Here is a 15528-nt window from a genome sequence, read left to right on the forward strand (position 1 = left end):
AAACTTACATTTTGGAATATAGAAAACGAACAAATTAAAAAATATGGGCAGTCAATTATAGCTTCTGCACACTAATCTTCACCTGAGGGAGTGCTAGGAATTGATTATAGACGTGAAACACGGGTCCATTGGCCCCATCTACCATCCATGAAACAAACAACTGATGCTTACAATTTGGTGCGCCATGAATTGTCCTTACTTTTCAAAATTAATATTTTTTAGTTTATCAATGGTACAGGTTTCAATTAAAAAAAAAAACGTAAAAAAATACACTTGTAACTTTTCCTCTTTATAAAAGTATCCGTGAGCGAAACCTCTGTGCGCTTGTTGTTATGATATATGCATGCAAAAAGAAAAGGAACGTTGTTAGAAAATTTCAAACTCGTGAACACTATTATTACAGGTATCAAAGACCGTAAAATACCATGTCAAAAGATTCTTTTTTTTTTTCTAATTTGGCAACATTTTGTTGCTCTAGTATTATGTATAATTATGATGAATAATTTGTTATTTATATAAATCCGAAGGAGCTTGCCAAATTGCGCTAAAAATATGTCAAATATAGTGAGATGCATTTTTAGTTGTATTATCCAGTCTCTTATCTAAAGTTTCGGGTTTTTGTTTACAAGGTGTATTGTAAAAGCGATCTTATTTTGACCGGATTTTGAAATAAAATAAAAATGCATCCAATATTTACGGCTGAGTAAATAAACTTGTTATTTAATATAAATTCAGCTGGAATTCAATTTTCTAAATTTTAATGATTGTCTATGAAGCAAAAGGAAATACAAAAATCTATGTACATATGTATGTATAGATGTAAATGTAGATGTATAGATGTAAGACAGACAGTGAAAGTTCTTCATTGATACAAACAAATTTGTCACTGGAGAATGATTACATTTTATCGAGTACAGATATTCGATCAGTTTATCAAGTGAAATAAGATGGAAGGTGCTTGTTTTAAATAATATTTTTCACTGTACATCGGTGAATTTCACTTTCAAAACAAGGGTCAGTAAAACTGCAATTGAATTGTGTTCAATAGAAAGTATTTTTTTTACATACGTACATATGTACATACACATGCATTGCACTTTGATTGGGTTGCAAATACGATTACTCACATTTCTTGTGCATTTAATTGTATTGTTTTTAGATAATCTTAATGTAAAGATATGTACATACCTTTGTATAAATATATGCACCTAGTAAAATAAATATTTCTAAACCTGCTTTTATTTGTTTACATATGTGCATATGTAAGTATATGGAAATGGTGTGTCATTTGTGTCTGTATATAATGTGTATGCACGTACATATTTCCATGTACTGCTTTCAAAAACAAAAATCCATTGTGCGTCAGCGGATAATCATATGTACATATATATGCATAATATATGCATTCTTTAATTCATTAAAATAAACACTCATATTGAGTGTCTGTATGTTAACATATGTAGTTGTGAACAGTTTATTTTCTTGCGGATTTGTTACACCCCCACCTTTTAGACTTTAGCTTGTCCTCAAGTGTCAATGTTTGGGTGTAATTGTGCGATTGATTGTTTAATTTTAACTGTTTCTTCTTTTAATTGCTTTCGGTTTCCGCTACTTGATTACAGTATGTTTTGTTGGTATGTACTCTCTGTCTGTTTGTGACATTGGTTGGTTACATTGTGCTCAGTAAATATTAAATTTATATTTTGTTGAGCTTTGTTTGATACAGAAATGTGTTTTAATTCAGCAGTGCAATATAATATTTTCATTTTCTTATTGATTTCCACATAAATTTCTTGGTTGATACAATTTTTGTAGTTTTCTCGTGACATATTACATGTAATTAATATGTTTCGTTCAATGAATTGCAAATAGTGTTTTAGTGCAAATACAATTTTCGTGCGTCATTTTCATTGAAAACACTAACACAAACCGAGTTTTCCTGATAGATTATAAGTAAATTAATAAACAGTTGGCCATCTTTGACTATTTTATTTACAGATATGCGATTTGAATTTTATATAAAGGATGTGTTCCTCAATCCCTCTCAGGAGTACTGCAATCGGAGTCCGGACCATTTTTATCGTGACACTACTTAGTCTTTTTCAATTGTCTAAACAAGTTAGTAATCTTTTCCATCAAAATATTTAAAACGTTTTTTATATTTTAAAAGTCTGTTAAATCCCAATATCCCATACCTTTTCTTTCTTGACATTTATGGTTTTCATTGATCAAAAATGACGTTGTGAATGTCATGTTGATCATGTTGTCATCCACAATTCTAAAGATATGAGAAATCAAAACACGCAGTTCTGTAGAGAATGTCTATATTCAGTTGCAGTGGCTACCATTCCAGCAGCTATTTTTTCTATAGCAGAATTTTTTTTTAAGAATTTAAAAAGAACTGGTATTTCAACAAAGTACTCCAAGAGTAAATAAGGTACAATGTATTTGTGGTCAGAGCAATGTTCGCGACCGGCGTCTCGCGTCTTGCGATAGCTCCCCTCGGTCGGTTGGGCGAACGAAGGGCTCCGCTTCTGCCGGGATTCGGGCGTAACAGGCTTCGGGTTGGTGTTGTATACATATACTACATAATGCTGCAGTCATTGTAGATCAAAGTCCAGACATAAGTTCATATGTACGAAAAAACACACAATTTATTTCATAGCTGACTTCACATGCGAGTAATTGTCATCTGGGTGATTAGGGAGCGTCGTCAAAATATTATTGAAGCCTGAAGCCGGAGGTATGTATGTACATACGTACACATTCAAGAGCATTCTAGTTATAAATTTGCACGGTCTCAAATATGTGTGACTGAGATGGCACGCGTTTCATCGCTTTTCAAAGCTCTCAATAACCTTGCTAGCATATGGCAGTTCAATTTTTGGGGCGTTACTCATCTTACTATTATATTGTCTTTCGTTTGAGAGTCTTTGGCAATCCTAATAAAATGGATATTTACTTTTGTAATTTAAAATTTGTTAAATGCTTTATTCTGTTTTTTGTTTTCTTTTTCTGAGTGACGTAATTTCATTCGTACTTTATTTCTCATAATTGTTTTATTTTAGGACTGTGTGTGGTTTGGAGTATGTAATACTGATGCCTTTAATCATAATCAATACTGCTCATATAATGGGACTGCAAAATCAATGCCTCAAGATGGGATAGATTTGCTAAAAGAGCGCTGCGGCTTTTTACTTGATGAAGGTCAAACGGAGTTCTGCTGCGATATTAATCAGGTAATTATAAAATGTCATATAAATATATAAATATGAGTAGGTACGCATTAGGAAAAGTGTAACATATTCTGAGCTGCTCTTCGATGAAAAAAGAATATAGACGTTTTTTTTGTAGTGAAATAATTCGTCCAAAAAAAAACTGCATTACACATTTTAAAATATCTAAATATATTTGCATTGTCTTTAAGGTGAAAATATTAAATGAAAATGTAAAACTGGCCGCTGCAATTCTGGATCGATGCCCATCTTGTATGTCGAACTTAGTTCGACACATTTGCGAGTTCACTTGCTCTGCAAATCAATCTCAATTTGCGCATGTGGCTGCCACGAAAAATAATACAGAAGGTAATACTTTAAGAACATTTTTAAAAACATGTTTTATATGTCTTTAAATATCTTCAAATATTTTTAAGATTTTGTCTTTTATTTGTTTTTTCATATATTTTAAATAAATTTATAAATTTAATTTTAGGTTTACCCTATGTCAGTTCGTTGGACTTACACATCACGGCAGAATATATAAACAAAACTTATAAATCATGCTCCCAGGTATGTTAAAACCAACCAGTCTAGTTCTTACTAAATACCATTATTATTATTATTATTATTATGCATGAAATGCCAATTTTTACAATTCGGCGAGATTGGCGAAAGCACGAGCACATATTATTTTGTTTTCAAAAGTAAATCGAAATTTGTTGGAGATGTTGAAACACTATGCTTCCGGTATACGTGTGTTACGTTAAGATGAAAGTCTTTGTGGTTAGTGTTTTAATTGTGTATTTCTCTGTTCATAGGTTTCCGTGCCACAAACCGGTCAATTAGCACTTGATCTAATGTGCGGAGCGTATCCTGCATCACGCTGTAGTCCTACGAAATGGTTTACTTACATGGGAGATGCAAACAATATATACGTTCCATTTCAAATAACATATGTTCAGCATCAATCAAATTCTACAATAAATGGAACTTTGCCTTTAAACCCACATACAGTGCCTTGTAACAAAGCGATAAATGTAAGTCGAATGACTAATCCTTCCAGTCCATCTATTTTATTACCTATTTAATTAATTTACATTTCATTGAAAATCATATCAAACCCTTTTTAAATGTATTTGCCATAATAGTAACAAATAGAACCTAAATGGAAAAAGCTATAATGGCAATAAATATAATTAGATATGTTTTAAATTTTTTCCTAGAACTTATTACCTGCTTGCTCGTGCAGTGACTGTGAAATGTCTTGCCCGATAGCTCCACCAAAACCCGAAGTTCCCGAGAAATTTACAATAGCAGGATTTGATGCCTACGTCGTAATTATGTCGTGTGTTTTTATTGTGGGAGTCTTTACATTCCTAATGGGATCATACGTATTTACTCAAGATTCGATAATTGGTAAGTAAACGAGAAGTTCCAAGTACATATTTTACCGCATTTATTAAATTGTTTTTATTTTATTTTATATAATTTTAGATGAAAACCCGACAATTGAAGGCAACGACGTCCCTGATGATACAAATTTCCGACAGCATACGCCCTTTTTTGAAAATCTGGGCGATAAAACAGAGGTTTTTTTGGAAAACATATTTACCAAGTGGGGAACATTTTTTGCCAGCTATCCGCGGATTACCTTGTTTGCCGGTGCTTTACTAGTTTCAATCCTAGGATACGGAGTCACGTTTATACAAATTACAACGGATCCAGTCCAACTTTGGGCTTCACCAAATTCCAAGTCTAGAATTGAAAGAGATTTTTTTGACAACAAATTCGAACCATTCTTTAGGATAGAACAAGTAAGTAATTTAATTTTTTTGTGAAACAGTGTGCAATGCAATTTCTTTGCTGCCCTTTTATTTGGTCTTTCACTCACTATTTCCTCATTGAATATATGTTTATACCCGGTACTCGAAGCGTAAATAGGGTATATTGTATTTGTGGGGAATAAGGATTGTATGTAACGCACAGAAGGAAACGTTTCCGACCCCATAAAGTATATATATATTCTTTATAAGCATTAATAGACGAGTCGATAGAGCCATGTCTGTCTGTCCGTCTGTCCGTCTTGTTTGTCGGCTAGTTCTCAGAGACTATAAGAGCTACAGCCACCAAATTTTGCATCCAGACTGCTATATGCTCACACTGAAACCAGTGTATTATAAAATGAGCCACGCCCCTTCCGCCCCAGCAATTTTGAAGATAAAAGAAAACTAAAAACGCCATTCCGTAGGGAATGGCCATATCTATCAGATCACTAAATTGGGATCCGATCTGATCATTATTATAGCCACGATGGAGAAATTAATTTCCAGTGGCTAAACCCACGCTGTCCCAGCAGCTTTTGTTGCTCTTTTTTACATTCTCTCATTCACACTCTGCTTCTGCTTCACTCGGCCTCTGCCTCTGCCCTCCCCCTGCCGAAGCCTCTTCCTACTTTTAACCCACCCCGTCCCGCAGCTTTTATTTGTTTTTTTTGTTTGTGCGGGCGCTGCCTCTGCCTCGAGTCTGCAGTGTGTTGGTCTAGGGAAGGGCGGCGAGCTAAAGGAGCGTGTTGGTGTGAGAAGTGTTGTAGATGTAGATGACAGATGAAGAAAAAATTTAAAATTTGACAAATAACCGCAAAGGTGCAGAGTGTCGGGTATAAAAGTTGTGACGCGTAAGAAGCGTCTCACACGTCCCTTCTCGTTTTATTTTTTTGTGTGCTGCCTCTGCCTCTGCCACGAGTCTGCAGTGTGTGGGTCTGGGGAAGGGCGGCGAGCTAACGGAGCGTGTTGGTGTGAGAAGTGTTGTAGATGTAGATGACAGATGAAGAAAAAATTTAAAATTTGACTAAACACCGCTAAGGTGCAGAGGTAGTACTGAGTGCCGGGTATAAAAGTTGTGACGCGTAAAAAGCGTCTCACACGTCCCTTCTCGTTTATTATCGAGAAAAAATACTGACTGCATTCTTGTCTTTTTCAGATCATAATCAAAGCTGTGAACCTACCAAATATAGTACACAACACTTCAAACGGACCTATTACATTTGGCCCAGTGTTTCATAAGGAGTTCCTTACTGTTTTTTTTAATCTGCAAGAAGAGATAAAAAATATAGATGCAAATGGAACATTCCTAAAGGATATATGCTATGCTCCATTATCCGATGACAAAAGTGATATTAGTACCTCAAATTGCATTGTTCAATCAATATGGGGATATTTTCAAGATGATTTAAGTCGATTAGACGACAACGAGGAAGATAATGGGTTCAACGTAAGTACATACTGAAGGAATATATAAACCAGGTAACCAGTTCTTTTATACGGGATACATGTTGTGTCAAAAAAACACCAATACCACGACAAATCAGGCAGCGCACTAGCGTTCTTCAATGAAAACTGAATGTATTCGAATGTTTATTTTTAAACAAAAAAACTATTTTCAATTAGTTTTTATTAACAATTTTATTAATTTATTTTTTCGTTTACTTACAGGTAACTTATTTGGATGCAATTTATCAATGCACAAGTAATCCATATTTATGCTTAGCTCCTTATGGTGGGCCTGTAGATCCTGCTGTTGCTTTAGGTGGATTTTTAAGGCCTGGAGAACAACTTTCCGGAAACACAAAATACGAGTTAGCAAATGCTTTAATTTTGACGTTTTTAGTCAGAAATCATCAGAAAACAACAGATTTGTTAAGCGCTCTGCGGTGGGAGACTTTCTTTGTTGAGTTTATGAGTAACTATACGAAAAACAACATGAGTGACTTCATGGACATAGCTTTTACATCAGAGAGGTCAATAGAAGACGAGTTAAATAGAGAATCTCGATCGGATATTCTAACAATTTTAGTTTCATACCTAATTATGTTTATGTATATTGCAATATCGCTGGGCCATGTTAAGGCGTTCAATAGAGCTTTTATTGATAGTAAAATTACACTTGGTTTAGGTGGTGTTATTATTGTGTTAGCTTCTGTAGTTTCTTCTGTTGGCATATTTGGATATGCAGGCATTCCAGCTACCCTAATTATTGTAGAAGTGATACCATTTTTAGTATTAGCTGTCGGAGTCGACAACATATTTATTCTTGTGCAAACTCATCAGAGAGACCATCGAAAACCCAATGAGCTGCATGAACAGCAAATAGGACGAATATTGGGTCGTGTTGGACCAAGTATGCTTCTAACTTCTCTAAGTGAAAGCTTTTGTTTTTTTCTTGGTAGTCTATCTGATATGCCTGCTGTAAAGGCATTTGCTTTATATGCTGGTGTCGCATTAATAATTGATTTTATATTGCAAATTACTTGCTTTGTGAGTCTATTTACTTTGGATACTAAGCGAAAAGAAGAAAATCGTCTGGACATATGCTGTTTTATCAAAGGAAAAAAATCAGATATTATTAACAACAGCGAAGGACTTCTGTATAAATTTTTTAAAAGTGTCTATGTTCCATTTCTAATGAAAAAGGTTGTTAGAGTTCTTGTAATGATTATATTTTTTGCATGGCTATGTCTCAGTGTTGCCATTTCACCTCGGATTGATATTGGGCTAGATCAGGAACTGGCCATGCCTGAAGATAGCTTTGTTCTACATTATTTTAAATCATTGAATAAGCATCTTAACATTGGTCCCCCAGTCTTTTTTGTGCTTAAAGGCAATTTAACGTATTCAAACAGTTTGGTTCAAAATTCAGTTTGTTCAGGTCGATTTTGCAATGACGATAGCGTGTTAACTCAAATCTATTTAGCGAGCAGACAGTCAAACACAACCTATATTGCACGACCTGCGTCTAGTTGGATTGATGACTATTTTGATTGGGCTTTAGCATCTTCTTGCTGCAAATATAATCCACAAAATGGAGATTTCTGTCCTCATCAAGGTAAGTTATAAAAGTTAGATTGTTGTTAAATTGTTTTTTATACATTTTAATATCTATTATTTTAGATACTTCGTGTTCATCTTGCAAAATTAGCAAAAATTCTCTTCAACGGCCAGACGAACATGACTTTGGAGAGTATTTGCCATTTTTTTTAAAGGATAATCCAGACGATTCGTGTGCCAAAGCTGGTCATGCTGCATATAGTGGAGCTATTAGATATTCCAATGATCATAAAAGGCTACAAGTCGATGCCTCCTATTTTATGACTTACCATACCATTCTTAAAAGCTCAGAAGACTACTTTTTATCCTTACAGTCAGCTAGAAAGATATCCAAAAATATAACACAAATGTTGCAAGGCAGATTAATATCTTTTGGTGTACCCATTGAATCAGCTCTTAATGTCGAAGTTTTTCCATACTCAGTATTTTATGTTTTTTATGAACAATATTTAACCATGTGGGCTGACACATTAAAGAGCATGGGTATTTCTGTTCTTTCTATATTTATAGTAACATTCATTTTAATGGGCTTCGACATACATTCCGCTTTAGTGGTTATTATTACAATAACCATGATTGTTATTGATTTAGGAGGCTTAATGTACTATTGGAAAATATCCCTGAACGCTGTTTCATTAGTTAATCTGGTAATGGCGGTTGGAATATCGGTCGAATTTTGTTCGCACTTAGTGCACAGCTTTTCCCTTTCCAAAGAGATAACTCAAATAAATCGAGCTTCGGATAGTTTGACGAAAATGGGTAGTTCCATTTTTTCTGGTATTACGCTTACCAAATTCGCAGGCATTTTAGTGCTAGCGTTTGCTAAAAGTCAAATCTTTCAAGTTTTCTACTTTCGAATGTACTTTGGAATTGTTGTAATTGGAGCAGCTCATGGGCTTATCTTCTTGCCTGTTTTATTGAGTTATATCGGTAAGTTATTTCCTTAATCAATATTAAAGTATATTAAGTGCAAATTACACTACCCGACACGATTTTTTCTCAATACACTAAAACAATTTTTTCTTACAAAAAAAATTAGTGGGATTTTAAATTGAAATATGAATATTTTTTTTAGGTGCTCCGGTGAATCAAGCCAGGTTTAAACGTCAAAGTGAAGATCTGACTGAACACGATACAGCACTTTCTGGAATTTTATAAGTGTATACCATGCCTTAAACCATGGACTATTTTAAATGTTAACTGGTTTAGGTGTAATATTGTCGAATATGTAGATAATTATAGATTTGTAGTTTATATGTAATTTTTCCATAAGCAGGTTAACATTATATACGAAAATACATGTGGATTGCAATATATAATAAATTTACTTTTGCAAGAAAAATAATAGCTGCTGGATGGGATATGGGTAGTCACTGCAAATTAATTTCTTCATTCTGGCTATAATAATGATGGACATTCTATGGAAATTCTCTACGAAAGTGCTTTTTCTGTCTTCAGTATGATAACTCGTGGGTCTTCTCACAACATTTGGTTAGTCTAACGCTTATAGTCTTTAAGGACTACGCCTAACTCTTCAAGTACCGGATATAAAAATATTGTTGTACAGTGTGGTATAAAATTTTTTTCTTTGTATAAAATGTGTATAAAAAAATTTAGTTATAAGTATTTGATTAAATATAATTAACTATCAACTTTATCAAGTCGGCATTCCTAAAACTTTTTAAAAAATAATTTAAAATTTGTACAATAGTGTTATCATTGTTTAACTGAAACCATTATTGTATTATTTTTAATTTTCACCTGCACTTATGCTGTCAATCAATTGGCATTAAACCCTATAAAAAGGCAATGGATGTTTACTAGCTACTAGTAATAAACAATGAGGGCCTCCATTGTTTTGGTTGTACTGATCGCTGCAAGTGGAGCATCGGCGCATATGGAGATATCAGTTTTAACACGCTTTATTGTGAAATTGGTTAGGACCAATGAAGTAATTATTTTTTCTTGTTCAGACAAAGGTAAAAAATATACAACTTTAGTGAATAGGTAAAGTTATTTGGCATACCTTTGAAAAAAATAACATTAACGAGGAAGACCAATGTGAGACAATTCTAAAGCTACGTTACTGTTTTTATCTGGAACTCTATAATAATATATGTGCTTAAATTTGTTACGGACCATCTACATACATCAGTTAAAATTGTTTTAAAATTGTAAAATACTAACATTTCTTGAATCTTAAACGAAGTTTTCCTACAAAATTAATTATTTATTTTCAAACTGACACAGATTTGCGGGTTGTTACTTCTGCGCTAATGAAAAATGACCAGTTTGTGAAGTATGTACATATGAGCCAAAGATACTATCTAGATTTTTTACTGGCTCGAAATAGCCATGGTCGAACTTCAGTTGTAGTAAATACCAGATGCAATGGTGCAATTGGTATTCTGGCTGATGCTTCTGTAAATAAATACTTTAACAAAACCTATCAGTGGTTATTATGGGGTGTTGGAGTGAAAGTTGAGAATTTACTACCACTGGAACTGGAATATGTTGGTCCAAACGCTCAAATAACCTACGTTAACAAAACAAGTAACAAATACTATTTGTGGGATATTCATTCCAAAGGACGTCACCTTCAATCGGCCTTAGAACTACAATTAATAGCAACATTAACTAATTATGATGGACATTTTTACCTGAATATAGTTGAAGATATCTTTAAGCTACAAAGCACAATATACCGAGGTCAATTTAATGGGCTGACACTACGAGGGGTGAGCGTTGTAAGTATATGTACATATTCAAACAAAAAACACTGCACTGCACTCGTAAAGTGTAGCGTAGCCTACACTGTAAGACACAAGCAATACCTTTGAGTGTACTTTAATATTATAATATATATTATAAATATATTATATTATTATTAATATATATTTAAAAAATATAAATGCTCAGAATTAGCGAAATACCCCCCAACATCTTTATTAAAGAGGAGGAACTTTTTTAGACGCTGTTAAAGCAACGTCACTACTTTTACAAGTAGTCAGTATGCATATGCACATGTGAGCTTATGATTTTTGTCGAGCTATAGCAAAAAAGTAACCACCACCATTGATTAAATATATTGAGCGAAAGGGATCAGGGATCTCGATCAAATTGTTAGAACGAACTTAATAAAATAGGAACGAAAAGGAAAATGGAACACAATAGACCCTTTGGAGGAACTTTTAGAGCAACTATGGCATAAGGAAAAATTCCCATGTTTATACATAAATGGAAATCTATACATAAATATTTTCATACATAATTTAGCTTTTTATTATACCCGGTACTCGAAGAGTACATAGGGTATATTGTATTTGTGTGAATAACGGTTGTATGTAACGCACACACGGAAACGTTTCCGACCCCATAAAGTATATATATTCTTGATCAGCATCAATCGCCGAGTCGATTGAGCCATGTCTGTCTGTCCGTCTGTCCGTCTTGTTTGTCGGCTAGTTCTCAGAGACTATAAGAGCTAGACCCACCAAATTTTGGCTCCAGACTGCTGTATGCTCACACTGAAACCAGTGTATTTAAAAAATTAGCCCCGCCCCCTTCCGCCCCGCAAAAGGGCGAAAACCTCCCAAACCTACAATTTTGAAGATAAAAGAAAACTAAAAACGTCATTCCGTAGGGAATAGCCATATCTATCAGATCTGGTAATTGGGATCCGATTGACGTCCCTCTCCCCCTGCCTCTGCCTACTTTTAACCCACCCCGTCCCGCAACTTATATTTGTTTTTTTTTTGTGTGCGGGCGCTGCCTCTGCCTCTGCCGCGAGTCTGCAGTGTGTGGGTCTAGGAAAGGGGGGTGAGCAAAAGGAGCGTGTTGGTGTGAGAAGTGTTGTAGATGTAGATGACAGATGAAGAAAAAATGTTAAATTTGACAAAACACCGCTAAGGTGCAGAAGTAGTACTGAGTGCCGGGTATAAAAGTTGGAACTCGTAAGAAGCGTCTCACACGTCCCTTCTCGTTTAATATTATTCGTGAAACACTATTTATAAAATGTAGCCAGAAATATAGCAATAAGTGGTTACTGCTATTTTCTTCCACAGAGGGATTGTCAGCCGAAATCAATTGTTCTACTTTCGGATATGTGGTACTTAGCGGGGAAACCAGAATATCAAATGCACTCCTCTCCATGCAAAAAAAAACCTTTAAAGAAGCAAAACAAAATGAAATTACTATTCCTTACCAGAATCCAAACGCTTCTACGTTTAGATTTCGTTTTCTAGGTACTCCAAAGTTTCTGGTGACAGCATGTTGAAAAGTCGCAAACAACTTTGTTCAATGTGAAGTTGAATCGAATTATTGAGTTAAGTTAGTCTATGGGTAAATCATGTCTGTAACTGGAGCATGGCTGCATAGTTCATTGAACATTTTGTTCAGTCCAAAGATTATCAGAAAAGTAGTTTACGCTTCTGATAATCAAAAAAAGGTTGAGATGTCCAATAAGTAACTACTGAAGTATGATGGTAGTTTGTATGAGTTTGGAAGTTAATCGACTGTGTTTACTCTTTTTTTATCGTAGATCGACAAAGAGGAAGTAACTACAAATGAACAAATCGAAGCTATACTTTCGCGACCTACAAAAGATTCCGGAGTAGCCGCCTTTATAAAATATCACTACGAGCTTTTAGGGCTGTTACGGGATCGTTTTAATTTCACTGTTAATTTTCGTAATGCAAGAGGATGGGCTGGAAGACTAGGTAACACCACATTTCGCCTTGGTCTTTTAGGAATCGTTGAACGAAACGAGGCAGACATTGCAGCATCTGGAGCGTTTAATCGACTTAACCGGTTTGCGGAGTTCGATATAATACATCAGAGCTGGAAATTTGAAACTGCATTTCTTTATAGATTTACTCCAGACTTAGATAGTCATGGAAAAAGTGGCAATTTCTTGGCTCCGTTTAGCAAGGCGGTTTGGATTTTGATTATCGTTTCGCTAACAATTTTTAGCATAATGTGGGTGCTATTCGAAATAATTAACACTAAATTGAGCACCCCATCTGATAAGAAAAATATTGCATTGAAATTGGAAAATAGTTGGGCTGAACGGGTCCTGCAAACGTTTGCAGCTTTGTGCCAACAGGGCTTGGATCCTATTCCTAAAGATTACCCATCGCGTTTTGTCGTAATAACAATATTTTTATTTTCTCTTGTAATGTATAACTATTATACTTCTTCTGTGGTTGGTGGATTGTTAAGCCATTCCCATAAAGGTCCAGCCACTGTTGATGCTATAACATCTAGTGCACTTACAATATCTTTTGAAGATATTGGCTACTATAAAGTGTTATTTCGAGTAAGTTAACTTATTGCCTTTCATTAAACAAGCTGTCATTAATGTTATTTTATATTTATATAACATTTTCCTTATGTATTTGTAAAGGAAAGTAAAAGCCCAGCCTTAACCAGACTAATAAAAAGGAAATTGTCATCATCAAGATCTTCGGGTGATCTATCAGTTTTTGCTCATATCGAAGAAGCTCTGCCATATATCAAATCCGGTGGTTTTGCATTTCACTGTGAGGTAGTGGACGCATATCCTTTGATTGCTGAAATGTTTGATGCCAGTGAAATATGTGATCTGCGAGAGGTATCTGGCCTACTGGAATCTGAACTAATGAATTGGATTTTACACAAAAACAGCCAGTATACGGAGCTTTTTCGAGTTTCGTAAGTACTTTTACATTATTTACATTTTTGATTTTTTAAATTTCCATTTTTAGCATGTGTTCCGCTCGGGAAAGAGGCTTCGTGGAACGAATCCTTCGGCGACGACAAATTAAGAAGCCTACCTGTGAAGCATTATACACTGTCTATCCAGTAACCTTATCAGGAGCCTTAGCAGCTTTCATAGTTTTGATTTGTAAGTAGAAATTAAGCTGGTATAATTAGTTTAGCTTAAACGTATTTATTGTAGGTGGAGCTACTATTTCTATCCTAATGTTGAGTATCGAAATATTTTTCGCATATGTTCATTCGAAGAGAGATGTAGAGCTCAAAAAATCTCCATCCACTATTTATTTTGAGATTAATTAAACACAACAAGTTTAAATGGTATTAAGAAAAATGTATAATCGTTTAATTCAAATAAAATCAAGAAAACTTTTCACTTACGGTCTCTAATTTAACACCAAGATCATCATTAACCATATGTGTTTCTTGTGTAATTTATACCAGATTAATATTAAAATTAATATTATACTCGTTTGTATCTGTATATATAATATGTCAGTTAACAACTGACAGCCGACGGTTGGCCGAAAAAAAACTGACGACGTAGTTTCAGCGGTCAGCGGCTGAGTTCCCATACTCAAGTTCCCACACACCTAATGCTGACGCAGAAATCCTTGATCGGCGACAGGGTGCGGCGGTTCTTCTAAGACAGCAGCAGCGAACTTCAGCAGGAGCAGCCGATAGCTAGGGCACTTAGGTGCCATTTATAATCATGTCTTTTTATATCAACGTTCGTTCTCTTTTGTAGTGACCAGACGTGTTTTTGTTTTGCGCTCCGTATTTTCCTTTATATTTTGAATAAACACCGGGTTTTATTTCGAAATAATTCTTCTATAATTATTTAATAGCTTGCCGCTTTTCTTAACTATCTTAATACGCGAGTGCATGCCTATTACTTTGTTTAAAATTAAAATCGTATTAATTTGTGCGTCGGTTAGTTGTGTGTTTGTGCTTTTTCTTGTTGTAAGTACACCCTCACTATTAACCGCTCTCTCTTGTAGTTGCGCTTCTGTCTTTCACTCTATAGCTCGAGTAACTGTTCTCCCTCTCTCGCTCTCAATACTTTCTGTGCAGTGGCGTGCGCTCACTGTTTTAGCTGCCGCTGCGCTTGTTCTTCTCTCCTCTCTGCGCTCATCTGTTTTCGATCCCGCTTTAAACTTTTCTTTAAGCAATTGGTCGGCACACTGGTCCCATTGCTATTTGTTTTGTGAAAATAATTTTTATTTATTTTATTTATTTTATTTATTTATATATTCAAAATAAATAATAAAATAATGGAATACTTGGTTGTGTGCTCCGCTAAGGCTTGCAAAAAGCAGATCACCCACGACCAGCCGATCATCCCTTGCTGGCTCTGCGATAACGTAGTGCACGCAAAATGTATTGGGTTCTCAGGCCTCGTGGGTGACGCAATTTCGAAGCGTAATGGTCTGCATTACAGTTGCGAGGCATGTCGGTCTATCGAGAATGACATGGTCACGTTTATGAGGCAGACGCGAAAGGGCTTTAAGGAGCTGACCGTGGGCTTTAAAAAGCAGTACGATCGGCTTCTAGCCATGGAATCTCAATTCAGCAGTTTTAAAGTGCTGAATGAGTCTCCTAGGCGCAAAAAAGTCACTCCTCGTGATCTGCAAGTGCCTGTCCCTCGACCGCTCGCTGCTGATCAACTGTCT

At 35.1% G+C, this 15528-nt stretch overlaps 2 protein-coding genes across 3 annotated transcripts; both read left to right on the top strand.

Annotated features, from left to right (window-relative positions):
• Window positions 1-872: 872 nt before the first annotated feature.
• LOC117584707 (NPC intracellular cholesterol transporter 1) lies at window positions 873-9382 on the top strand. 2 transcript variants are annotated; one of them, XM_034273748.1, is made up of 12 exons: window positions 876-1014; window positions 1999-2118; window positions 3069-3239; window positions 3428-3584; window positions 3712-3788; window positions 4037-4255; window positions 4442-4634; window positions 4713-5032; window positions 6198-6488; window positions 6710-8099; window positions 8165-9031; window positions 9177-9382. In XM_034273748.1, exons 2-12 carry the CDS (start codon window positions 2026-2028, stop codon window positions 9257-9259), a joined length of 3861 nt encoding a protein of 1286 aa, XP_034129639.1. In that variant the 5' UTR covers window positions 876-1014; window positions 1999-2025; the 3' UTR covers window positions 9260-9382. The 2 variants fall into 2 exon arrangements, with proteins under 2 accessions (XP_034129640.1, XP_034129639.1); XM_034273749.1 differs by lacking the exon at window positions 8165-9031 and having other exon boundaries at window positions 873-1014.
• Window positions 9383-9811: 429 nt separating this feature from the next.
• Window positions 9812-14159, top strand: LOC117584714 (ionotropic receptor 75a). The gene is made up of 6 exons (XM_034273759.1): window positions 9812-10080; window positions 10352-10848; window positions 12642-13418; window positions 13506-13792; window positions 13846-13985; window positions 14040-14159. The coding sequence occupies exons 1-6, from the start codon at window positions 9942-9944 to the stop codon at window positions 14156-14158; spliced, it is 1959 nt and encodes a 652-aa protein (XP_034129650.1). The 5' UTR covers window positions 9812-9941; the 3' UTR covers window position 14159.
• Window positions 14160-15528: the final 1369 nt, after the last annotated feature.

The sequence above is a fragment of the Drosophila guanche genome, unplaced genomic scaffold (genome assembly GCF_900245975.1).
Source record: "Drosophila guanche unplaced genomic scaffold, DGUA_6, whole genome shotgun sequence".
In the NCBI taxonomy this organism is placed as follows: Eukaryota; Metazoa; Arthropoda; class Insecta; order Diptera; family Drosophilidae; genus Drosophila; species Drosophila guanche.

Excerpts from the sequence above, each read along its gene's own strand:
- LOC117584707 (XM_034273748.1), top strand. The coding sequence starts at position 2,026 with ATGTGTTCCTCAATCCCTCTCAGGAGTACTGCAATCGGAGTCCGGACC. Across the intron at positions 3,240-3,427 it reads TCTGCTGCGATATTAATCAG|GTGAAAATATTAAATGAAAA; the intron begins GTAATTATAAAA and ends ATTGTCTTTAAG. Across the intron at positions 3,585-3,711 it reads CACGAAAAATAATACAGAAG|GTTTACCCTATGTCAGTTCG; the intron begins GTAATACTTTAA and ends ATTTAATTTTAG.
- LOC117584714 (XM_034273759.1), top strand. The coding sequence starts at position 9,942 with ATGAGGGCCTCCATTGTTTTGGTTGTACTGATCGCTGCAAGTGGAGCA. Across the intron at positions 10,081-10,351 it reads TTTTTCTTGTTCAGACAAAG|ATTTGCGGGTTGTTACTTCT; the intron begins GTAAAAAATATA and ends AAACTGACACAG. Across the intron at positions 13,986-14,039 it reads AGCTTTCATAGTTTTGATTT|GTGGAGCTACTATTTCTATC; the intron begins GTAAGTAGAAAT and ends TATTTATTGTAG.